At 42.7% G+C, this 27,175-nt stretch overlaps 2 protein-coding genes across 4 annotated transcripts in view; one reads left to right on the forward strand and one right to left on the reverse strand.

Moving 5' to 3' along the window:
• LOC138959429 (cytosolic Fe-S cluster assembly factor nubp1-like) lies at positions 1-21,401 on the reverse strand. The gene is made up of 11 exons (XM_070330914.1): positions 21,214-21,401; positions 16,941-17,042; positions 14,498-14,631; positions 10,474-10,542; positions 3,878-3,910; positions 2,538-2,628; positions 2,102-2,256; positions 1,592-1,702; positions 1,150-1,252; positions 816-899; positions 1-347 (listed from the first exon to the last, which is right to left on the reverse strand). Exons 1-11 carry the CDS (start codon positions 21,242-21,244, stop codon positions 274-276), a joined length of 987 nt encoding a protein of 328 aa, XP_070187015.1. The 5' UTR covers positions 21,245-21,401; the 3' UTR covers positions 1-273.
• Positions 21,259-27,175, forward strand: part of LOC138959428 (tektin-3-like) — a 26,864-nt gene continuing 20,947 nt past the window's right edge. For 2 of the 3 annotated variants that reach the window (XM_070330911.1, XM_070330912.1), the window contains exon 1: positions 21,259-21,412. In XM_070330911.1, the coding sequence (XP_070187012.1) occupies positions 21,400-21,412 (13 nt within the window). In that variant the 5' untranslated portion in view covers positions 21,259-21,399. Of the gene's footprint in view, positions 21,413-26,312; positions 26,547-27,175 lie in introns of those variants that run through there. The other variant, XM_070330913.1, reaches the window with a different exon arrangement.

Here is a 27,175-nt window from a genome sequence, read left to right on the forward strand (position 1 = left end):
CCGAAGAAAAGACACCCTCTGTTGTCCTCCAGTCTATTATCTTTACCAGAATATAACTGCCATGACAGCATACCTGCATTGTGGGGACATTTTTGGCTGGCCCCAATGGCGTCATGTCATCACAGGTACCACTGTACATGATGCACTGAGGTAATATAAATGCAAAAGATTTGAAACACTGAACACAGGAAGAAATCTCAGCTACCATTAGTGTTTGGTGTAAGACAATCCCTGAAGGCAAGATGGAATTCCGCAAGAGATCACTGCTGGTTCTCAGCTCTGAGCTGCAGCTTCTCCTGTCTCTGTATCCTTATTTACCGGGCGCTTGCTGCAGTAGTCTCTGATCTCTGAGGATAAAAAGATAACAAACATGGTTATTTTCTTGAGCTAGGATCTTGTCAAAGCTTACCTATGTGGTTTATTATGTAAAGGGAAATTCATAAACCAGCCACTACTTGCACAGTGACTTGCGCATCATTTGAGGCTTTGCAGCCAGGAAAAGTCTGAGCTTCTGTTTAAAAAAAAATCCAGCAGCCACTCTCCTTCAGAAAAGTGTTACTCCAACCAGAATATTGAAAAGCTTGGTTGGACTGAACAGATGTTCCTTAATAGACAGCATTTTTTATGGACAGTATATTCTGTGATCATGTAACAATTCTCTGTTTATTCTTTAGCATAGTAGATTAAAATCCCTCTTAGGACTAGGGCCAGCTAAAAAAAAAAATCAGATCACAGTTTATGCTATTACCCTTGATAGATAAAGAATTGTCTTGTCTTTATGGGACAGAAGCTACAGGTTTCATGTCTTCACTTACTTTCTATGATGCTTTTGAAGGCGTCAGTAGCTGGAGAGTCAGGCACTTCCTCCAGAAAGGACTTGCCTTCATCGCAACATTTTCCTGAGAAAAAAATCATTCATCATCAAATCCTCTGTGAGATTGCAAGAACACACAGGTGTATCCCTTCATATTCTGTGCAAAGTGAAAACTGCTTGATTGTTCACCCTGTGCTCAAGCAAAAACAATGCACCCTTAATCAAATAAAGGAGACTCCTGAAGATGCTACACTTAAGTCTATTGTCATGTTGAGATTCATTTAGTTAAACTCTTACACTAACATACTCAGTCAACAAAATGTTCAAATACTGACCTATTCGTGGATCAAGAGGAAGTCTACCCAGGAAGGGGATGTTGAAGTCAGCAGCCATTTTCTCCCCTCCTCCAGTGGTTGCCGGAAAGATTATAGAATCTTTCTGAAAAGAGAGAAGAAAGAAATCCAATGTCACTACCCTAATGTGTCCCATCAATATTTTGATTTCTACCTGGCTGTCACTTAAATGCCTTAGCAGAGAACTGAGGTTATGGATTCTTTAACCCTTCCGCCTTTCCCCCTTGAAGTATCAAAATATGTACATGTGAAGAGTTAAGAGAAGCCTTTGAAAAGGTGCCTGCTGCAAAAGTAGACACAAAGTCAAGAACAAAATTATTCCAAAAAAGCAACAATGCATGTTTGTTATAAACAGAAAAGATCTGAACAACAAGATGACTGTGGGTGAAAACAATGTTGAAAAATAGAAAACTGTGTAACCCACCTTGCATTTGGGACAAACAAACATGCTCATGTTTTCCACCACTCCAATGACAGGCAGTTCCACACGCTGACAGAAGTTGATCTCTTTCCTCACATCGAGTAAGGACACTTCCTGAAACAGAAAATACATCTCATCTAAACATTTGTCTTTTCATTTCATAACTCACATAAGCTTGGTGCGGAGAAGGCATCTTGTAGAATGGGGTGATAATACCAACGTGACCCTGTATTTATTGGAGTACTTTTACCACAATACATAGATAATATGGCAAATATGTCAATACATAACAGATGCAGAGTCCAATACTCATAAAGATTATGAAAGTTTAGCTCCGTGAATGTTAAGCTACTTTTCAAAAGCACCTTCGGTAGATGGCAAGTAATTAACCTGAAAAAAACCCACACAGACCATGATCAAATTGCAAAATGAAAATTAATGTCATCAGTTTATTTCACCATCTAAAGTGTAATTAGTACTTGACAGCATGGAGCATGAAGAACATAAATATACCTGAGGTGTTGTCAGGACTATAGCGCCATCAATCCCAGCACCATTCAGGTATTGTACGACCGACAAGTGTTCATCAGAGGTGCCTGGTGGTGTGTCAATCAGCAAGAAATCCAACTCTCCCCAGTCAACGTCTCGCAAAAACTGTTTGATTAGACCTGCAGAATGCAACAAGAACAGTCACATATTATACGAGTCATTCAAAACCCTCATTATCTGGACAGAAAATTTCAAAGCGTGATCTGAAAAGGATTAAGCCAAGTAAAAACAGTTTTCTTCTGCCCTTTTTTGTACAAAAAAAAAAAAAAAGACACACAGATGAACACAGAAACATGCACACACCTGAACACACATTCTTCCAGAGTGTACAGCAGTCAACTGCTGTTAATCAAAACTTGATCATTCTTCTGAGCTCCAACAAAAGAAGCACTACACTGACCATTTTTTCTTGGACCCCTCCATATGACGGCATCTTCTGGTCCTTTCAGCAAAAAGCCCACAGACATAACAGCCAGGTTGTCAGTAACATACTGTCGTACAAAACAAAAGAACATTAATAGAACTGAACATAATTATATACACTTAATAGCTTTATAACAATGACATCAACAATACTTACATCTAAAGAAGATCCTTAAAGGTACCTTCATTCTCGCATAAACTATCATGTTCTTCTTCTTCTTCTGCGTTCGTGGGCTGAAACTCCCACGTACACTCGTGTTTTTTTGCACGAGTGGAATTTTACGTGTATGACCATTTTTTACCCCGCCATTTAGGCAGCCATACGCCGCTTTCGGAGGAAAACTATCATGTAAACCACAACACATCTGTCCAAGCTTTTACATGAATAAGCACATTCTTCCACCTGGACACATACCAAAAATCAACATCCTGTGGGTTCTCTGTGCAGAGTGAGAATGTTTGGCTACATTTCTTTCACATATTGACCTGGGTGTCATTTACAAAATGAATTTAACTCCTCCTCTGCACAGAAAGCAGCCAACCTGTAGAGTAATGTGCAGTGTATGGCCCTTCCCGTATAAGGACACCTTCTGCAGTCCCTCTTATTATACTGACCAATATATAGCATGCACACTGAGGCAGAAACACGCAAACATGCATGCACACACAACACACACACAATCAGGAATATTCATCACAAAGCAAAGTCTGGGCAAACAAATCAAGACACACCTAATCCTTCACTGTAACAGCATTTTTCGATCAATGTTTCAAACATTTTTTTTACCACAAAACAACAGGAAACCAAAGTTTCAAACCACTTTGCTTCAGTGAATTATAGACGCAAAACATACAAAGGAGAAAACCACAGGATACAATGGACAGAAGGGTTTCTCTGTTGTTAGAAGCAGGTTGCTACATAGCAACCACCACACTCCTTCGTTTCTGGTGATCAAAAATTAATTGGGAGAGAACAGAGCATGACGCTGTGGGTGGCAGGAAAAACGTGGGCTGAACACACTATCTCGTCATGCCCTGTCAATTATGCACATCTTCACAGGTGTATTTCTCAGCTCTACTGCTATCATGACTGTAAGCTGTATGTCCGAACCAATTCAGGACATGATTGCAGAATGAAGAATATAGGAAAAAACACTACTGAATTCAATCTCATGTATAAAGGGGGAAAAGCATTGATGTGCCCTGTGTGTCTGTACAACAAGAACCGTCAAACCAGTACAGAAGGGAATGACTGGCAAACCATACCATTAAAATTAAGAAAAAAACATAATCAAAATAAATTAATGTCATACTCACAATAGGGGACCATCCTGATGAGCTTTGGTGAACCTACAAAAGGAATAAATGGAAAATTTCCTAAATAAATTATCATTTAATTAATATACTTACCCGAATCACATTAGCATTGAGTCACCTGAGATGCTTATCACTGAAAAACGCTTACCCGGCTAAAGAATTTAAAGGGAAGCAACCCCATCACCAAAACGAAAGTGAAAGTAGCTTTGGTAATGGGCCAGTACACCGGGAGTTACCTCCCATACGGGTGTATGCCACGTCACTTCCTCTAGGAACACGTGCCTATTATCATACGGCTTTAAAAAATCTTAAAACCATAAGCGGGGCAGGTGGGAGGGAATACAGTATGTGATTCGGGTAAGTATATTAATTAAATGATAATTTATTTAGGAAATTTTCCATTTAATATCATATTCTTACTCCGAATCACATTAGCAGATAACATCAACAAGGCGGTGGGCTAGAAATGAATCAAAACTCACCATCAAGTTCTGGACAGGAACTGGCCTGCTGCTATGAGCGCTGGAAGGCCTCTGGAGCCATCCTGTCGAAGAGCTGTGACGTCCCGAAGATAAAAGTTTATGAAAACATCTTCGGAACGCCAATACGCAGTTGTCAGCACCTCCTCTAGACGTCTGGAGCGCAGAACTGCCAGAGAGGATGCCCACGCCCTCGTCTCATGGGCTCGGGCCGAGTCAAGTGGCAAGGAGGGCATAACCCCCCCCCTCTTTGTGCACCTCCACTCATAAGCCTGCTTGATGAGCGAGGACACCCACCGGGCCAACGTTACCTTCGACAAATCTTTCTCGCGCCTAGTAAGGAGAGAGATAAACAACAACTTCTGAGAACTAGACCGAATCGGCTGAGTCCGGGCTAAGTACAGACGAAGTGCCCTCACAGGGCAATTGACCGAATCGGGGTCACCCGGGGCCAACGCGCTGGTCAGAGCCTTAACTCTAACCAGCGGAGAGGCCTGCCCCGGAGACTGATTCTTGGCCAGGAAAACAGGCCGGAAACGCAAAGATGCGGAACCGTCCGGCTCAAAGGAGATATCTCCAGGCTGACCCGACAGGGCGTGGACCTCGCTACCCCGTCGGGCCGTAGCCAACAAAAGGAGAAACAGCGCTTTGCGAGTGACATTGAACAGACTGGCCTCGCTTAAAGGCTCAAAATCCGCAGAACGAAGGAATTCCAGGATTAAAAACAAGTCCCACTTGGGAGCGGGCAAACGAGCTTTAGCTTCCTTAAGAGCAGCCCCTTTAATGACTGCAGCTATAACGCCCCCGACTCGAACAGAACGACCAATCTGCTGAAGAGTCGCCGAGATAGCGGAGCGCCGGACCCTCAACGAGGAGACTGAGGCGCCCTGTGAAGACATGAAAGAGAGGTGGTTAGCGACCTGAATAGAGCGCGGAGCCACCAAACTCACCCCTCTAGCTGAACACCAGGCAGTCCATGCCTTCCAGTGGGAAGCATAAACTGAAGAGGTGGACGCTCTATGCGAGCGAGCCACCAAGTCCAGAGTCAAAGACGACGCCCCAGAGCGCTTCAGCGAGTCCCGAACAACTTCCACACGTGAAGCTTCAGAAGACTGGGCTCCTCGTGTGGAATGCCTGTTCGGGGCTGCACTAGTTCCCCTCGCACGAGTGCGAGAGGAATGGGGGGCCCTTGGGCAAGCCGAAGAAGATCTGGAAACCAGACCTGCGACGGCCACAGAGGAGCGACCAGAAGAAGAAGGGCCGGCTCCTCCATCTCCGCTTTCCGGATTACTCGGCTGAGTAACGGAAAGGGAGGAGTCTGAAGATCTGTATGTGCCCCCCAACCCTCCCTGGACGCATCTGTAAAGAGGTCCAGGTCGGGGAGGGGCACGACGATCGGAACACCTCTGCAGACCCACTCCGTGTGCAACCACGGAAGGGTCGCAGACTGGAACCATCCCTGCAAAGGGATGAGGGCGTCCCAGTCCACCAGAGGAGAGTCCACAAACGGCTTCAGCGCGAACTGAAGCGGACATTTGTGGACCCGGCCCAGTGAAACCAGAAGAGCCATAGACTCCATCTGCCCCAAGATGGAGGCGAGCGAGCGGATGGAAGCCATCAGGAGAGGTAAAGTGGAGCGAATCTGAGCTTGGAGCTTGTCCACCCTTCTCTGAGAAGGCTGGACAGTCCAAGCGACCGTGTCGAAAGACATCCCCAGATAAGTGAATGTCTGTGACGGGGTCAGCTCCGACTTTACCCGGTTGATCGAGAACCCCAACCAGTTGGATTCTCGAAGAACCGTCAGGGTATCCTGCGAACAGCCGCTCTGGGACTGGTTCATGATGAGCCAGTCGTCCAGATAAGCCCGCAGACGGATACCCTGGGACCTCACCAGTGCACAGACCTGTCTCACCACCATGGTGAAAATCCACGGTGCGAGAGACAGCCCGAAAGGGAGTGCGCGAAACTGGTAGATCTGATCTCCCCACCGGAAACGAAGCCATTTCCGGTCGGTCGGATGCATAAGAATGTGAAAGTATGCGTCCGTGAGATCGATCGAGGTCACCCAGTCTCCTGGGCGGAGAGAGTCTCGGACAGAGGCTGGCGTCTCCATCTTGAATTTTATCTCCCTCAAGAAAGTATTGAGGAGAGATAAATCCAACACGGGACGCCATCCTCCTGATGCTTTGGGAACAGCGACCAGACGCCCGTAAAATCCCAGGGAGCTGTGGACCCGAACTCTCTCCACCGCGCCCTTCTGCTCCAGGGAGGCAATTTCCGACTGCAAGACGGAACGTGCTTCCTGCGAGAAGGGGGGCTTGAACCGCGGAGGCACTCGGGTAAGAGGCGCCTTTTCCTCCCGCCAGAGTAGACGGAAGCCCGAACTCACCACTCCCACAATCCATTGGCTGTCTACTACCGACATCCAACGAGAAAGTGCCCGGGAGGGGCCTCCCGCCATCACCAAGGTGGAGGGCGGGAGGGAGGTGAGATCGGGAGCGCTTCATTGGGGGTGTGGCTTACTTCCAGAGCCGCCACGCCCCCTCCCCGATGCCGTCCTCTTCTTCCCACCACGAGCGGCCGGCGAAGCCTGCCGCTTCTGAGCTGGCTTGGGGTTAGACGATGTCTGAGCCTGCTTCTGTTTAGAAGGCTGAGACTGTTTCACCCCCTTCAGAGTGTAGTCAAGGAACTGACTGTCCTTGTTTGACTGAATCTCCTTCTGTCTGGCATCCAGTGCCAGCGGACAGAAGAGAGACTCCTCTGAGACCGGGGAGACTCTCAAGGTCTCCCTAGTAGCCAGCTCCGTGAATTGGGACTGCGAGAGGAAGAGATCCCTCCTGCAGAGTACCGCTTGGGTGTACTGCAGGGAGGAAAGACGCAATTGTTCCTCATTGACCTTGGCCAATGCGGTCAAAAGCGCAGAGACATCGTCCGCATTCTGTTCTTCACTGAGAGTGAAAGGAACTAGCGAATCGGTCAATGCCCGAGACAGAGCCCGAACGAGAGTCTCCGCAATGGAGGACAGTTCGATCTGCCGACGTCCAACCTCCTCAGCGGAGAGGAGGGAAGCCTCGGAAACCGGCAAAACCGAATCACGCTTGATCGGTTTAGTCAGAAGAGGCAGCAATTCCCGGGAAACCGGAAGGGTAGCCCTAGGGAGTGCAAAAGACGCCAGCCAATTCTGGCTCTGATTGGGCATGCCAAGCTTCCTATTGGCCGTAGGCACGAAGGAAGAGGCTTGGGCAGCTGAAGCCACCCACTGCTGAGCTGATTCCGGAACTGGACCAAAAGGAAGCAGTAACGGAACAGGCACTGGCCGAATACCACTCCCCGCATGTGCTGGACGAACCAGTGAATGCGAAAGTTGGTAAGCCACTGACGGAGACTCGGCGAACCGGAAGGAAGAAACATCCTCCTGTGCCGGCCGGAAGTCCGCCATGGCAGAAGGAACGAATGATGCGGAAGAGTCCGCAGCCACCACCCCTTCAGGAAAATAACGAGACGTTACTTCCGCCGCGACGTCAAGAACAGACTTGAGCTTCGACGGAAACACGCCCCGCGACTCCTCGCTGACCACTGATGGAGCATCAGAATAGTCACACGTGGAACCATGACCGAAGTCACCAGTTCCGGAAGCAGAAGCATGCCCTGGCAAACCGGAAACCGGAAAAGCCTGAGCACTAACGTCATCCTGCCGCCCAAAACCCTGTGAAGGTAAAGGGTAAGCAGGACGACCATCCGCAAAAACCGGAGCTGGATGAGCTGACGTCACTCCCCCGACTGAGTGGAGTGATGCCTGCTCAAGCCTAGGCGCTTGAAAGCCGGAAGGCGCACGCTGTAATCCACTATCTGGTATCCGGAAGGAACCACCAGAAGAGGAAGAAGCGTTTCCGGCCGAAACCGGAAGTGCAGTCAACGGAACCGCAAAATGCGGAAGTGAAGACTGCACTGGTTGACTTCGCGATCCGGAAGGACCGGAAGTCAGTGAATACTCCATCCTGCCGCGACCGCCGTAGCGTGCCGGAGCGGACGGATCATCACTTCCGGCAAGTGCCGGAAATGCGGCAGTCGAAACCGACTGCCGCCGCTGTTCGAACAAGTCCGGGGCCTCGTAGGTTATCGCCGGAAATGAAAGATCAGCAAGGTATCGGTCGTGACCCGATGCGAAAGAGCTGTCCCCCGAAGGAGAACGTCCAGGCGCCTCACGAGGGCTATCGGACCAGCTCTGCTTACCAACCGACGCTGAAGAGGGAGGACGCTGCTCCAAGCCGGAAGTGGAGGACAAAGACACGGAAGCCAATGCCCGGACGTCACTGCCAGATGCCGGAAACGCCGAACTGCTGGCGACGGAACGCTGAAATTCTGCCTGCACCAAGCTGCGGATTTCTGGAACCAGTGACTTTAACAGAGAGGAAACCAACGCACCTTGTCCAGGTGCTAACAAAGAAGACGAAGTCTCCGATGTAGAGACAGGTGCAGAAGTAACAGTAGCGCTAGGCGCCGCAAAAGAAGCAGAAGTAGTAACAGCGCTAGGCGCCGAAATTGGTACAGCCAACAAAGTGTTACGCTCTTGGTCTGTAACAAGTAACGTTGCTTTGGAAGAGGAAGACTTAGCCTTAATTTTCCCCTTGGGGTCCGACTTGCCACGGCGCTTGTCTGAATCAGACATGTTGACAACAACACGTGGCAACGCGAAAAAATTTACTGAAACATAAGTCTAAACGACTGGAAAATTCAGTAAACACACGCACTAATGCGTTAACAAAATACTATAGCTAAACTTGCCCCACAAGCAGAGGCACGGAGAGCTACAAACAAAGTCACACGAGCTAGAAAACTAACTCACACAACAAAATGGCGACACGCAAGACACTGACACAAACGTCAACAACACGTGGCAAAGTAAAAAGATTTACTGAAACGTAAGTCAAAACGACTGAAAACACAGTAAACACACACGCTTACGCGTCAACAAAATACTAAAGCTACACTTGCCCAAACAGAAAGAGGGCACGCAGAGCTACTAGCAAAGTCACACGAGTTAGCTAACTAACTCACACAACAAAGTGGCGAAACACGCAAGTCACTGACACACAAGTCCGTAAAAAACGGACAACGTACAGTAACGAAACAGCGCAAACAACCAACAACAAACGGGAACGAGCTCACCAAACTGTAGGCAAGGCGAGCAGACAAGCTGGGTAACGTGGCCGGCGGGTGTCACTCAAACACACAAGGTCAGCCACAGAGCGTCAAAAAGTGAACCGTCCTCTCCGAGGTGAAAAAGACGTATGATAATAGGCACGTGTTCCTAGAGGAAGTGACGTGGCATACACCCGTATGGGAGGTAACTCCCGGTGTACTGGCCCATTACCAAAGCTACTTTCACTTTCGTTTTGGTGATGGGGTTGCTTCCCTTTAAATTCTTTAGCCGGGTAAGCGTTTTTCAGTGATAAGCATCTCAGGTGACTCAATGCTAATGTGATTCGGAGTAAGAATATGATATTAAATGCACATATTTCAATAAGCCAAAAAACACATTCCTGTCTTGCAGGGTTCTGCTAGTGCTAGGCCAACCACTTCAGTCACCAACATGTCCATTAATTCAATACAATCATGTACTCTGGAATTCACACAGCTAGCTCTCTCTCTCTCTCTCCCTTCCCCCTCCCTCCCTCTGAAGAACCCAAAGTTGTTCTACTGTTCATCATGATAAAAAAAAGTCAGACTTCCCCATGACTGTCCATAATCAATCTGTGATAAATAATTCATATCTTCCGCAGTAGGTCACCGCCATAGACTCTTCTACTTCTAGCACTGTACAAGACGTCTCTGGGATCTTACACCAACCAACCCTTCATTCCTACATCAATGAATTTTGCAACAGACTGAAAGCAAACATGAGGACCTGTATTCAACAACCACATTCATGATGGGTTAAAGCTCTGACACTGCCAATACCAAACTAAACAAGCAAGATAAATGGGCAGCAGTGCTTACCACAGAGTGACAGACATACACACTGACACAAACAAAGAAGCAGACATACAATGGTAGATGGAGACAATGACTGGGACAGAAAGACAAGACAAACAGACAAGACACACACTCACTGACCTGCTCTCCCTCTAGTCCCATGATAGTTGGGATGGATGGTCCACAAATGTCGACATCCAGCACACCAACCTGCAAAGAAACAAAATCCCACCTTCTTCAAATCCAGAAAGCTTTAATTTAACAACCCCCATATATGAATGGATTACAGTGGAACTGACCGGCCTCCAAAAATCTGAAAAAAATTGGGGCCTAAAAACGAGTGATTTTTAAAATGTAAGTAAATTTACAGAAGTTATAAACAGAAAATCTGAAAAGGCAAAATCTTAAAAGAGAGGAAATGTGAAATGGGGATGGGTTCCAATATACATTGATTACACCTTCCTCCTTTACAGTAATGGTTGAATTTTGCGTAACCTGACCTGTTGATAACATTTCACATTAGGTCAGGTTGATTTTGGAGGTACAAGTACCCTTATTTGAGAGACAGTTGTCCTGAGAGACTCCTGTGACAGATACCTTGAATTCCAAAAGAATGATAAATACTCAAAACAAATGCAAATAAAATTTGAATACATGTAAAATGGCTTTGTGTGTGTGTCTGTGTAGTCGAGGGGGGGGGGCAGTACATTTTATACAAGAGCAAAAGCTCTGCGATTGATTTGTATTAGCCATTTCTAACACCACTGAAGTTTGCCAAAACAGCAGTGGGGAGTGGATGCTAATAAACTCAAACACCCTTATCTCACTGTTTGTACCAATATACTGGATATACTGCCTGATAGCCTGGGTACTGTGAGTCTCCTTGACGTTATCAACTTGAACCCAGCTTAGAACCACACCCACTTATGGACTAAAATCATGAAGGCTTTGTACAGACATGGACACACGAACACAGAGACTAGCTGTCTACCAAATGTTGTGGGCACACATATTTATAATTAAAGAGTTTACAGTTTCTAAAGTCTAAGTTAACTACTACTGGTAATCCCCCCTAGACATTTGAAATGATTGATTTTTCTTTATGAATGCCAACAGTGTAATAGTCTTCTTTCGTGCATTCAGCTAAAGTTAATTATGACGATATTTCAAAAGGTATTACAGAAAAGGTGGCCATTCATTGCCTTTGTCTTCAAGTCCGTTTATGCATAACATTGCACTCAGTCTAAATAAGATTTCTAAAGGTTCCACACAAGTGTTTCATTTTCCTAGGCTAATAAGGTAATCCCCGCAAAAGCCTCAGCTGATTTCACTGCATTAACCTTAGCCACGTCTACTGCCTCTAACCATGGCACCTGTTATGATATTCTCCTTCAGCATGATAAAAATGTGCCCTGGGTTTTTGGTTTTTATCACATCACAAGAACCTAATATATATATTATAAGATATAATAAGATATATATATCTTCAAAGCCAACATAATATCAGAATGAAATGATACAGCTGTCACCAATAAAGTACTGAAACAAGCTCGATGACTGCATGACTCTTAAAAGATCTATTAATAGCTGTTGCAGATCTGCATCATCACATGACTGAGTTTGGCAATTTGTTGAACCCTTCCTCATATTTAGCGACCACCACAGACCCACAAGTATGCATGTTGACAGGTTGTGAGTAGAAAGGGAGTTTGTGGCTACAAGTATGGATGCTGTACCTACCCCTAGATATTTCATCCCCTCTCTTTATCCCTCTCCCACTAACCCCCCCCCCCCCCCACCCTTCTTCTTTTTCATCTCCATTCCTCAGTCCTGATACCTCTTCACCCCACTGCACCCCCCCCCCCCCCCCCTCATTTCCAGCAAAGGACAGTTTCCACTGTTACTAAGCCTATCAGTTTATCAAAACCAGTCACATGGAATATACAAGTACATACATATCAAAAGCATGCCAAGCCCAATCCTTCCCTTCCCCAGCCCTAGTGCTTGAAACCACTGGACAGATCACAGAAGTGACCGACAAGCCAAAGTGACCTGCTAAGCCGGTGCATACAGTGTGCAATCAGGGCTTGGTTGCCAAGGTAGAGGCCCACCGGTTGTCAAGGAGCCTCTCCCCCCTCCCCCCCCCTCTCTCTTTCCCCACCCAGACAGGTTCTCACTCACTCAGCAGAGTGCTTACTCTTTCTTTCTACCTTCATTACACAGGTGGTGCTGGTGTTAGTGTGTGGAAAGTCACAGGACAGACTCTCTCTTTCTTTTCATCCAATCAGATAGGTGTGAAACTAGAGAGTCAAAGGGGGAGGTGGGTAGAGGGGTTTGAAAGATTTGGGGCTGAAGGAGTCAGCTACTTTTTTTTCACCGAGGAAAAGAAAACAAACAGAAAATAAACCAAATCACAGGTCTTGTACGGGTAACTTATTTGGTTTGGTTGGTTGGTCAGTTTGATTTATTTAGTGGTAGTTTTGTGATGTTTGCTTTATTTTTTTTTTCATCCTTGCTAAATGTGAGCAACAACAACAAAAACAAAAAAAGGAAAACTAACAGTAAAAAAAAAAAACGAACAAAAAGACAGAAGAAAGAAAGACGTCTGTTCTATTCCTGATACATGTACAACAGTTCATTATCTAGGCTACAACTCTAGGCCCCCTAAGCTTATAGGGTACTGATTATCTCTCTTTTCTTCAGGGTCAGCAAAGTACTGTATTGACACTTACCCATGAGAAGGTCAACAAGTAGTCACTCCTGCAATCAGGGTGCCAAAAGTCCTTCAACAAGATTTCTCTGCTTGTATGACCATATTTTACTTACTACTGTACACGTACATCAATAATAATGGGGATCAACCAAGATAGCGCACAGCGATCTATGCTGCTCTTGAAACCTGTAACTGTGAAATGTTACAAATGTGTCAAGCATCTGCTTGAGTTCGTGTCCTAGCTGCATTTTTGTCAATTGTTTCATGTCATGTATTTTGAATAAAATTGTGTTTAAACCAACCGTGAAATGTAAATAATGATGACCATAAATACAATTTTTGGCTGTCAATTTCACTGGCAACTCACAAGCTTGCCGTTTCAAATTTTCTTTGCATAATGTCAGTATATTGACCTCCATTTCAGGACCCCTCCCTTGTAAAACCTGTTTTTCTCATTATGTTTTGAGGTCTCAAAAGGAGGGTTCAACAATACTGCTGCAATATTTCTTAGAGTATACACTCCACCAGCAGCTAATGCTCCTTTACAACTGATCACAAATATTATTCTACCATTCTCACAGAGGATTTTCTGTGCCCCATATAATGTGACATGCTTTTGACCACAAGACTTTGCATACCTTGCCCAGCAGATATTGCCTGGATTAAGGGCCACTTGCCACAACTGCCATGCTTATGTGGAGCAGTAAGAAGACCCCCCCAAGACGACTGAATGAATAATTTGTATGGCACTGTCTATGTGGTATGAGTCCTTCAATCCCTACCAGCCGAAGTGTAGATCGACAGAGAAAGAGGTCCCATCCTCACAATCTTTCAAACCAAAGACGATGCTCGTGCTATATCTTACCCTAAAGTCAAACACCGCGACAAAAAAACAGAGAAACATCAATGCAGACTTGTAGTATTTATGTATGCCGAGTCATGTACATCCACACACAACAAACTGCCGCTAACAAATTTATACAAAAAGAAGCAGCAAAAACAACAAAGACCCCAGAGAGAAAAATACACTGTCATACAATCACACAAACATTATAATTAAATATGAAAATGCATCTGTCACAGTCTATGATCAATTATGCCTCTGGGATTTCTAGGATGATTTGTCTGAAATCTGGCATGACACTTGCCTCTATATGGGGGGGGGGGGGGGGTTGAGGAGGTAATTCCTAGCCTTCATCACACAAATACTAGAGTTATGGGTGATGAAGCACTCACATGCGCCTTCTGTAGCTTATAGCTCAGCCGTTCTTTGACCTGTACGCCTCAAATTTAACGTGAAATTTGGCATGTCATTTACAAACCTGGAAGGGTGCACTTTCTAGCCTTTCACCACACAAATGCTGAAGTTATAAATTGATGAAGCACTCCGCTATTTTACTCACTGCAGGCAAAAACATCCTATGCACAATACCCCATCACACAAAGTCTCACCTGCACTGTATCAGATGAAGCCAGGCCATGGGCCAAGTGAGCAGTGAAGGTGCTCTTCCCTACACCACCTTTTCCTGACACCACCATTATCTTGTGCTTAACTGATGCCAGTTTCTGTTGGATCTCGAGGATAACTGAAATAACAATTAAAACATTATCTTTTGATGACTTTTCACTATATTAAAAGATCATTATAGTTTGTTCATTTGAATGCATTGTAACTCCTTTTGTTTTTGTTGTGGCATTTCTTATAACTTTATAAACCCCTTTTTTTGTGAAGAAACAGTTGTAATTCTGAAGACGTTAAGGTTGCAACCCTACATTTGAGAAATATATTGAATTACTATTGCCCTTCTTCTGCAGACGGTTGGTGTACTTGCTTGTTACAATTATATATCTTTCTTGTCAGGGGTGGGACTCTCTTGTGATGAAAAACGAGGAAATCCCTTTTTTTCTTGGGGTTCGGGGGCATGCTCCTCCGAATTTTTGTAAATGCTTAATGGTACATTAAAATCTGTGCAATCTGGTGCATTCTGAGACTAAAATTCAACTCGTTTGGATCAGGTAAAAAAGACAATCTCCTCCCCCCCCCCCCCCCCCCCCCCACAAAAAAACAACAACCAACCAAACAAAAAAAACACTTTCACACAACAATGGTAACATTGTAATGGTGCATACTAACATAATGAACCATGTACATATCCATAATCCAATACTGGCAATAGTATGATCCAAATGACGGGCGCAGTGGCGCAGTGGTAAGACGTCGGCCTCCTAATCGGGAGGTCGTGAGTTCGAATCCCGGTCGCTGCCGCCTGGTGGGTTAAGAGTGGAGATTTTTCTGATCTCCCAGGTCAACTTATGTGCAGACCTGCTAGTGACTTAACCCCCTTCGTGTGTACACGCAAGCACAAGACCAAGTGCGCACGGAAAAGATCCTGTAATCCATGTCAGAGTTCGGTGGGTTATAGAAACATGAAAATACCCAGCATGCCTCCCCCGAAATCGGCGTATGCTGCCTGAATGGCGGGGTAAAAACGGTCATACACGTAAAAATCCACTCGTGCTTAAAACATGAGTGAACGTGAGAGTCTAAGTCCATGAACGAAGAAGAAGAAGAAGAAGAAGTATGATCCAAATGACGCCCCAATGCATTGAAGCTCAAAATGACTATTAGTTATCAGGAGTTTTCAGTCAGCACAATTTAACTCTGAAGCCTCCTGTGTTCTGTTCCATCTTCACTTCTTTCCATATCATTCAGTCAACAAGTTATAGATACTGTGATGAAATGGAACCCGGAAAAATAGATTACCCCAGCAGAATTCCTAAGTTGTGTTCGCGGAAATCCGCGGATTCGCGGAAAAGTATCCTTGGCACAAAGGGTCAAAAATCCCAAAAATAAGGCTTTAAAAAAATAAGCCCTTATTTTTAAAATAATTATTAGGCCTTAAATCTCTATAGTCATTAAAAATGAGGGCGTAAAGAATTAAGGCCTTATTTATTTTAAGACCTTAATAAAATAAGGCCTTATTTTCGATAATGCCTTATGAAAATATTTATTATTATTTTTCTGCGCATCACTACTGCTCACCCTAATAGCAGCACACAATAACTTAATGACACATATAGACGACAACACACACACACATACACTCATACGCACACTCATGAACGCACATATGCGCATGAGCGCGAAAAGAGATAATGAATGGAACAAGAGAAAACATTTCCAAACGATAAACATTATGACACTGGTTGAAATTGGTTGTCGCACCTGGACTCTCCTGTACACCTCTACCTACCCGAACGCATTTGCAAACACACACACACACACACAAACCTAGACACATAAAGACATTACAACACACAAACACACACACGCACACACACCCTCTCTCTCTCTCTCTCTCTTTCTTTCTATCTGAGCTGTCTGTCAGTCCGTCCGTCAGTTTGTTCGTCAGTCCCTCTGTCTGTCAGTCCGTCTGTTTGTCTGTGTCTCTCCTCTCTCTCTCTCTAACGCCGCTCTCTCTGTGTACCAGCATACAACTGAGAGGCGAAAAAATAAGGGCTTATTTTTTTCATGGGCTTATTTTTTTTATGGGCTTATTTTTTAAAGGCCTTATTTTCAATATGACCTTAGAAAAATAAGGCCTTATTTCTGGTAAGGCCTTATTCTAAAAAATAAGGCCTTAAAAAATAAGGCCTTAAAAAAATAAGCCCATACAAAAATAAGCCCTTATTTTAGAAATAAGGCCTTATTTCTTGAAAATAAGCCTTTATTTCCTGAAATAAGGCCTTATTAAATTAAGGCCTTATTTTTGGGATTTTTGACCCTTTGTGCCAAGGATAGAAAAGTCCCACCCCTGCTTGTGGTAGTTAACATTTTCAGTGCCTGAAAAGCGTTCCCTTTCAGCTCAAAATGTTTAGTTCACACGTTCTGTACCTGGATCGGGTCCTTTGGGTGCAGTAGAACATAGTGTTTGGTTTGGGCAACCTTGGCAAGCTGAAGATTTTCCTGCTGAATCACTCTCTGTCCCTGGGCAGTCTGCATGAGATTAAGAACATAAATTGGTCAATCAAAATGTGTCTGTAACTCTAAGTTTGTTTAGGAACAACTATATAATATGTATCACTGATGATCTGAGCTTTTCTCAGTCATGGTTAACACTTTCTACCCCACCTATGTTGACCAATTTTTTTTTAGCCGAGACCAGCTGTGCTGCAGCAGGTCACTCAGAATTGTAGTAACTGTGTAGAAACTGTGTATCAACACACTGGAATGCAGGCGTTAGATGGACGTTACAGGAAGCGACTGAAGCTAACAGTCTGAGCGGATATATGGCCCAAAGTCAGAATAGGTGTCCATTTTTGTGACATACAAAATCAATTTTAAAAATGAACATTTTCTTTGTTTTGAAAATAGAGATGTATTTTAGAGCATAAATACGCAAGGAACAGCTATGATTTAAGAAAACTCATGTTTGATCACTTCACAGATTCAGGTTTAAAAGTTTGCAGGAGTTCATAACTTCACACCGTCACAAAATTTAGACTTGTTAAATCATTGTTGCTACATGTATTGGGTCTGTTTTAGACATCTGAGCAAATTGCTACAGCAAATTACTTTGCATTTCAAGCAAGTTAAACTTGTTTTGGCCATGCATGATGCAGATGTGAACTCCATTAATGGGAAGTTCATAACTTCACATAATTTACTTTTATTGGTATAATAAATTTAATTTATACAGGCAGGAAACAATTTGTTTTGTTTTTTAATCTGAAAAAGGTGAGCTGGAACATGAAGGTAATTTTTGAAGATGAAGTGTGGAGAAGATTTTTGGGTTATCTGTATTATTTATAGAAATTAATATTGTCACAATTTTTTCACAGCAAATATTGGCATAAGTTATCATTAAATCTACAATTTTGCTGTTTTTGTGCAAAATGTGCTTGAAAAGTACCATCAAAAGGATTTCAATACACCAAAATGTTTGTCTGACTCAAAGAGTTGGCAGAAACTGAAAGTATTTTTAGAATGTCCTAGGAGTTCATAACTTCACACCGTGACATCACAAACTATGGCTAATTCAAACCAAAGTAAGAAAGTGCATATGTCATCTTATTTTCTCTCCAGCTACTCTTTGTAATCAACATACAACTAAGTAATAAAAGTAAAACATTTGTGAAAACAAACGATAACAAAAATCATAAAATGTGAGTGTGCGCATAACTTCACAAGAATTTTTGTTATGTTGGTCTCTAGTACAGTTACTGTATAATATATTTGCAAAACAATGACAAACTGAGAACACAGAGTTATAGTATAAGCTAAAGCTGCACTTATATTACAAAATCAGATTTTAATTGCCAAAATAAAACAAATTGTTTGAAACTTGTGAAAGTTCATAACTTCACATCAATCACACATTTATACTAAAATAACTAACTAAAGTCTCTTGCAAATAATTCTAAACAACTTAATGATTTACTTAACCAAACTCAGTCATGAAAACTGTTACCGAAATCATTATTTAGTTAGTGTTTATGTCAGCTGACTGTGTGTTCATAACTTCACATCATTTATTTAACTGAAAAGCTACGTACTAAAATCTGCTGGTAAATTAAAATAAAAATGACATCAAACTGTAACAGCCTACTCTGGAGAAGAGCAGCACATCATTTGAGGTAGTGATTTAGTGTAGTAAATTAATTATTGTGTATAAATCATACTCATGGCATGTGTTCATAACTTCACACCGTGGGGCTGAGGGTCAGTTGATGTGAAGTTATGTACACCGTGCAGTCAACCCAGATTCATGCTGGAATTATCAAAATGTAATTTTGAGGGTTGATGTTCAGAAAACTTCTTACAAAATGTCCAGATAAAGTCAAATGTACTCTTTTGCTATTAACAATGCATTATTTTAAACACGCCCTTGAAAAATGAGCTTGAGTTATGTGAAGTTATGAACTTCATGACAAAACGGCTAAGTACTTCAGAAAGAAACAGTCAGCAGCCAGTAGATTCTTTTTGTGATGAAAATCATGGTACAGTGTAATTTGGAAACTGAAAATAGTCATTTTACATATATTTTGGGTTTTGACATGAGTTAGTAACTCTCACATAAAAATAGTGCGCAGGACACAGAGAAAATGGCTAACTAAAGCATACTGCTTGACTTTAGTGACAAAAATTGCTTAGTATCTAAATCTAATGTACTTTTATATGCAAAATTGCTGTTCCACTACAACCTTAACTTTCATGGCTAGCATTTAAGGACAAAAAACACTCTCAGTGGAGATAGCAGGAAAGTTCATAACTTTCTCACAAGAATTTTTTATTTCTCAATTACTCAAACACCAATGAATGAACTTGATGCAAACTTTCAGTGTGACTGCTGCTAGTGGATCCAAATGCATTACAAAGCTAGGTGTTCCCCAACCAGTCAATTTACTCTTTTTATAAGGCAAAAGGTTGGAAAGTTCATAACTCTTTTTTCACAAGAAAATCTGCACGTAAACTTCAAACTACTTTTGAACATGCAAAAACAAGTCAAACAACCCTTTTTATGTTTTATACCTCTGCAAAACATACTGTAAAATACTTTTTTACAAAAATATATCAGGTTTCGATCTTTAATTATTATTTAGAGCTGATCAGTGAACAAAAATGAAGTCTTACGGAAATAGTTATGAACTTTCTGTGAAATTTTGTCTCCCCATTTTCTGCAGGCTCACTGACAAAATTCAAAAACTTTTCTTTGTCAAAGGTACATTTGAGTTTTACTGGCTCAGTGAAAAGTCATTCATGACATTCTGTCCCATAAATATGACAGAGTAGACCATGTTTCAATATGCTGTAAGGTCATGTCACAAAAAATGGCCAAAATGTAGTGCTGCTGACTTCAGATAATGGCGACATTTTCATTAAAAACAACAACTGAGCACACAATGTTTCTCTAGGTGTGTACTTCATACTTTTTTTTACAAGTCTCATTAATCTTTACAAGGATTTTATTTTTCTTTGATGTACAAATCAGGTTAGAGCCAAGGTTGCACAGCTATTTCAGCTGTGGACACCATTTCAGACTTAAGGCCATATATCCGTACCTGGTCAGATAAAGCCATTTATGAGTGGGTACGGATATATATTATATATCCGTACCTTGGAGACAATGAGTTAAAATTAGGCCCTATTTTGTTTTTCATACAGAACAGACTAAAAATGTGTAAGCATGATGAATAAAAAACCCCAAAAAGGTAAGTTGATGGAATGTTTGTTATTGACAAAACAATACGTACAATCACAAAATGAAATATATATCGACCCAACAGTCTTTTAAATGCACAGACAAACAATAAGTTACAAAAACTTATATTGATGGAATGTTTGGCCGCTTGCCAGGAAGCCAAGCAAATGATGATAATAATAAGCATGATGAGATATTATCCTTGCATCCCAACAACAGAAACATAATGTTTCATAATAATTAATATTCAAGATGAGATTGTCAGTGCCGTCTTAAAAGTTAAATCTGAGGCAGAAGAGTCGGCTGTGTGTTGTAGGTCTGCTTTATATTTTCCTCGTCCTCCTTTCTGCTGGCTTAAACTTATTAAATGCACACACAAACAATTATATTAGTTAAGAAATAAAAACAATTGAGAAAAGAAACTAAAAAAAGAGGAGAGGGGCAACTGAGGAGCATGTTATTAATATTACTTAAGATGGGAAATACTGATTTTCAATGTCAATGCTTGTCCCCCCTTTTGTCTATGCATTTCGGTTTTTGTTTGTGCGTTGGCTGCACAGGGTGATGACAGAGATACTGAGTCAGTGAGGGGTAGAGGGAGAAACTCAGAAAGACAACTTGTTAGCAACTGCGTTATTCATGCCACACGCTTCATTAACTTTCTGGGATATATGTGTATGGTAGATCTATATCTTATAACTATCAGGCCTATTAAATCGTATGGCGTAGAATGATATAATCTTCAATGTTTTCATACAGGCACATGACAGATTTTGTCAAGTCACATTGATACAGCAAAATTAACCACGATGATGTCACTTGTCAGATAAAAGACTGTGCATAAAATGCGAGGCCTGCATGCCGCTCATCATAAGAACATATTCACGGAAACAAAATGAAAGGCGCTGATCGCATGTCATTACATAAGAGCACAGCAGATTGCTCTATTCTAGAAAACAAACTCACGTTCAGGCGCATCTTGTGGTACGTCCGCCATTTTGACACTGTAGAACTCTTCAGTCGGTGAGATTACGAAAGGTTGAAAACGTTCCCCGGAGGACTGTGGGTAGTGACGCTGTTTCCAAAGCTACCGCTTTCGATACTAGCTGTGTCGTTCTGTCCACCCTGAGACGGTCGACTTCCTCTGCCAGGATGTCTGCTCAAGGTGACGATGTTATGTTTAAGAATATTGTGTGTTAAAAGCTGAATATTTTCGTACTTTTATTTCTCTCCTTTTGGTCCCCGATCTTACAGACACACACAAGCTCAACGCATGCATGCACCGGTTCGGACTTGAAGTAACTTTAAACTTCGTTCATAACCTTCTTTTGTCATTTCATATTCCAGAGTCAAGGTATTTAAACTTCCTGTATATCTACCTGAAATGTTTAAGCTAGTATAACGTTAGTTGTTGTCGATTTCGAGTAAGTTTTTGTATTGAATGTAAGGCAAGCATTTCCCCCGCAGTCGTCTAGAAACTACTTTTTAAATACGCAGTGGCTACACTTACGCCGTCCGTAACTTTTCCCTTCTTTGCTTTGCTTACGCCACAAAGCATTTCCCCGCCAGGGCCGCGCTCTACTTCCGGTTTGATCCGGTTTGGGGGGCCATTTTAAAGCGTGGGTCGAGTGAGGACAGACGTGTTCAACAGTTCATTAGTAGTGGTTGTGCGAGTAGGAAGTACGATCGAGTCCGGCTTCGACAGGTTGCAAAAAGTTATCTCGGACTTTGAAACGAACGCGTTCGTCCAGCTCTACGTTCGGTCGTCGCGAACCCTGCAGACGCTCTCCCACCTCCCTCTCTCTCTTTCTCTCTTCCTTTATGGTGATCCATCCATCTCTCTCTCTCCCACCCCCCCCCCCTCCCCCCCTCCACCCAAGTGTTCAAAGGATGCACTATTGCACAAATCGTTATACAAATGATAACGTGCAGGTGAGTGGCCTACCCTTCAAAATGGTCACGGGTTACAGTAGGCCTGCAGGCTACGACAGTAAAATGGCGTCACTGATGCCGTAACTGCCGCATGTCCCTGTAGTGATACGTGGGATCACGCCGCGCCGTAATCAAATTATGCCGACTGACTCTACGACGTGGAAAAGGTGTAACCGAAGCCTGCAGTGAGCGGGTTACGACAGTAAAATGACGTCATGCCGTAACTATAGAATTTCTGAGTCGACTTACGACTTGAAAAAGGCGTAACAGTAGCCTCTACCTTTTAAATACGGCTCTTTTATCACTTTCTGTTCTCTCGTTGTGCCACATTTCACACGTTCCTCCCCGCTCGAGCCTTTTGCCTGGCAAAATGATAAGCGCTATAGGGAAATGTTTACACTCCCAGGGCCATTGTGCAGCCCTTTGGGACAATTTCTGTTTTACCAACTTATCTTTTGTTAATACAACCGTGGCCGCGACTCCGCAATCCTGGAAGGTGAATTTTCTTGTCCCTGTGGACCTATACGGGGTCGGGGTTGAAGTTCCGGTACGTTTTTATGCAAGACCTGCTCAAACAAATGTTACGGATGGCTTGCTAAAACCAATAGAAAATCGATGAGAAGTTGATTTGCTTTCTCTGCACACAGTCTAATCTTCGCTCCGAGCCAGGATCATTGCAAGTCACAGTGGCTCATAACAATCTTACTTGATCGCGAGTTATACGTATTAAACGCACCCACATTTAAGTCTGCATATTGTGTGCTACTTCGGCTTAAGATAAACGTATGACTGATTACAGAATTAGTATGGATTAATCAAACAGCTTATTGGATTATTGATAGCAGAAACAAATGAAGAGTGAAGGAACATGTGTTCTTGGTTGCAGTCATAGGTACCAGACGCTGGTTGTTTTGGCAAATAAATGGGAGGATTTGTTGGCGTTATCATATTACTCTCTTTTATAATGTAAGAGAACATTTTGACGTTTTTGTTTCAATAAGTTTCGGTCTGTAACTGATCATGTGGTCAAAAGTGGTTGTTTATTTCTCAAATCGTTTGTTTAAAGACTCAGAACATTGTTGGTGTAAACATCAAATGAAGTTTGCTGTGGTATGGGAATAAGGAGGGGGAAAAAAAGGAAATTGTTTTTGACAAGATCAGCCAGACAAATAAATTGAATCGTGGACAGCTTTATAAGGTTAAGTGATAGATTTTGATTACCCTGTGGTCACCATGTCAATGATCCCGTGTTTGATTATTGGCAGGTCATGCTGTTTTACGTTTATACTGAAGGTCAAGTTTTGAGTGAATCTTTTTATTAAAGGTTTTTCTGTGTATTCACATGACTAACCTCAGCTTAATTAGTTTGTACGACAATGTAAATTAAATTTGTTGCTGCTGCAGAAGCATTGATCTAGCAAGTCTGTGAAAGTCTCTAATCGTCTCTCTGACCCCTCCCCATCCCCCCCCCCCCCCCCCCCCGGGATCTCCCCGATATTGCAGTCCTTCCCGTCCTCTGTCACATCCTCTAATTTTTTTGCTGCATTTTGTCCTTTGTGTGTGTGTGTGTGTGTGTGTGTGTGTGTGTGTGTGTGTGTGTGTGTGTGTGTAAAAATTGTATCTTGTCTGTCTTGCGTTCTCATAAGGGTATGAGTGATTCTATGACCTTGACATAACGTGAAATAACAATTCCTATCTAGATGTACATATTTATAACCACACTTAAAGGCTGCCCTTTTCGTAGCGGTTCATTAATTAATTCCTATTGTTTACATGTGCCAATAATGTTATAAAACTGTACCTAAGGGGATATAATAACAATTGGCTGTAGCTTTCGAACACAGAAAAAATTATTTCAGTATTGCAATGTGGTGTTGATAGTGTCGAATGGCAGAACAGTCTCAAAGTGAAAGTGGATGTTTTCCGGAAATTGCGAAGTTAACAAGAATACAGAAAAGCGCGCTTTTCTGCTTAGCACAATACGCTACCGCGCTAATCTGGCGTGTCAATAGAGTCACTACGTTTTGCACGTGGAAGGTGAGCGATTTCCTTCACGCGGGGATTGACGAAGCTGTACTGTCTGTGTTGACGGTCTAAAAATAGCCCAAGTCCTGGAGAACTGTTGCTAAACATAGCAATAAACTTTATAAAAGAATTTCTCGTAATTGGTAAGGACTTCAAACCTAAAACTTTGCAGGAAGCTTAATTTATACATCCCCGCAACGATGGGAAAAGCCCTGGAAGTAATTAAAATTATTAAATAGGACTATGTCAGCCTTTAATATAAGCTTAGCTTGTTGTGTGGCCACAAATGTTTATATGGTATACATGCCACCCTGTATTTCATTAATAAAATCTTGTTTAAACCAATCGTGGACAGATATGTGATACGTAAATGAGGAGGATTAAATGCTTTTAATTTTTCTTGGAGAAAAATGTTATTTGACAATACGTTTACAGCCATTACTATCACTTTCTGTTTTCGTTAAAATTAATTGCTCTAAGAATGTAATAAGATCATAAAAAATAAATAATTGTGCTGATGGTACTTTCAGGTTAGAATTGCAGGATCCTCTGTGTTTTGTGTTGAAACAGAAATATGATAAATTATAAAGAATGTCTTCTTGTTCCCAAAAAGTCAAATGATTCTGCCATATTTTAGTTGCTTATTATGGTTCTGACCTTCCGTCTGTCTCTTTCTTCTGTCCGTCCGCCTGTATGTCAATCTGTCTGTCTTCCCATCTGTTCGTCTGTCCCACCTGTTTCCTGTATGTGTGTTGAGAGAGAGAGAGAGAGAGAGAGAGAGAGAGAGAGAGAGAGAGAGAGAGAGAGAGAGAGAGAGAGAGAGAGAGAATTGAATTGAATTGAATTGAATTGAATTGAACTTTATTTAACAAGGATTAAGATTTAAGGCTACGCCTTTTCTTACAATCTGTCCTTGAGAGAGAGAGAGAGTCTGGAGTCTGGATGGTTTATTGATTAGGCCTTGGGCCCATTTCAATTCGGGGTGTACAAAGTTTCAACATTCATGCTTCATGAAAAATAATCATAGTGATATTAATCATAATAAAAATCATCATCATCGTAATGACAGTCGACATGGCGACAGTGGAAACAGGCATTTACAACAGCAAAACGTTTGAAAAAGGACAGTAATGCATCAGCACAAAATCCAGTCTCTGTCGCACTTCACTCGTGTCTCTCTGTCATCCTTCCGTCCATCCATCCATCCATCCATCCAGCCAACCATCCATCCATCCATCCATCCTTCTATCCATCTTATGTCCCTTTGTCCTCCATCCATCTAATCATCCGCCTGTCTGTCCAACCATTCATCCGTCATCCATCTATTCATCCCTCCATCTATCCCTTCACATGCCCTTTCACACGCAAATCTGCAAGCAGTTATATGCATAATCGTTGCATCCCAGATACATAGCATCACATTAACGTTTTCAAAAAACAAAACATTATTACTATTTTTTTAAGCAATCGACAAAAACAACAAAAATAGCATACACATAAAACAAGATCGTGCAATATCTCATATTCACTGTACCCACTCACTGCGTATTTTAAACGCGTTCATGATGAAGGTTGCAAGTCTGAGTAATATTGATCTGTTTGGTGTCGCTAGAAGTAGCGCCAGTTTAAAGCTTGATGGACGGTTGTAATATTTTGCAGGTATGTAGTACTCACGAATATCAGCATATTTTGGACATTTCAAAACAAAATGAATTTCATCTTAGAGAGAGAGAGAGAGAGAGAGAGAGAGAGAGAGAGAGAGAGAGAGAGAGAGAGAGAGAGAGAGAGAGAGAGAGAGAGAGAGAGAGAGAGAGAGAGAGAGAGAGAGAGAGGTTTTGTGTCAGCTCTAAATACCAAATACTAAATACTCTGAGTACACGGGCAGCCAGTTAGTGTAGAGAGCGGGGCAAGTTAAAGCTTCTGTGTCAAGATTTAAGGTGTAAGGGAAACAACCAGGGCTAAAGAATATGATCATGAAATAACACTTTAGTTCGATCAAAGTATTAGCCGACACACAGCACAGCCCCGCGATATAGGCCCAAGCCTTGGAGCACAGTAGTGTTGGCTCTCACGCGGTGGTGCCCCCTTACTGGTTGCCAAGTGTCGCCTGGTTGCCAAACACACGGGGCCTACGAGCAAGCGTGCACGACCTTTTTCAGCACACACAGACAAGGAGGTGTTGTGAAAGGGTAGCCCAGTGGATAAAGTTTACTCTTCGAGGCCAAGTCCACCCGATCGCCAGTGGCCATTTAATGTCTGGAGACAGATAGTGGACAGTCGTTGTTGCAGGTTACTTTGGGTCGGCGTCCCCTCTTACTTCTCTCTCTTTCGTCTCGTGTCAGGTGAGGAAAAACAATTGACAGTTTGTGTGTAAAAAAAAGAACATGCAGTGAAAGTCAGTTGTTATGGATGAAAGGGAACGGATCTTGTTGTGCCTAGACCGGAGACCTGGCTGGTCATTTCTCGCTTCATTGATCTCTAGGTTTGTCTTGGCACTTCCAGGCCCCTCCCGTTACACGGGTCGTTGTGTGAACACCGTGACTAGCTTATGCCACTAGCTGATAGCTTTTTGAAAAGGGTCGTTAAAAAGAAGTGAGAAAAAAAGGTGGTAGGGGTGAGGGCATTAAAGGAGTAGGGGTGCGCTTTATGTCTCTTTTATGATTCTATTGGTTGAGGCTAGTACAAGTTTGTATATTCATCTCTGTTAACCTCTTTCTGATAGTCGCCGTTCTAGTTCTCACCCAGAAAAAAGTTGGCCAAGTCGGCAAATTGTTAGAGAGTAAAAGTAAACTTGATCTGTAAACTCTGCCGTAATGCAAAAGTGATATTCAAGGGCGTTTGGACACTTTCTTCCTGTGCAATTGAAACTACGCGGGTTCGTCCCCTAGAACAACACTGCTTGTGTGTTATTTTGATACCAATGTCGTCGTCATTAGTCATACAACATTTTATCCTTTCTTTTCTTTTTTTC

Source organism: Littorina saxatilis, linkage group LG2 (assembly GCF_037325665.1).
Source record: "Littorina saxatilis isolate snail1 linkage group LG2, US_GU_Lsax_2.0, whole genome shotgun sequence".
NCBI classification, from domain to species: domain Eukaryota; kingdom Metazoa; phylum Mollusca; class Gastropoda; order Littorinimorpha; family Littorinidae; genus Littorina; species Littorina saxatilis.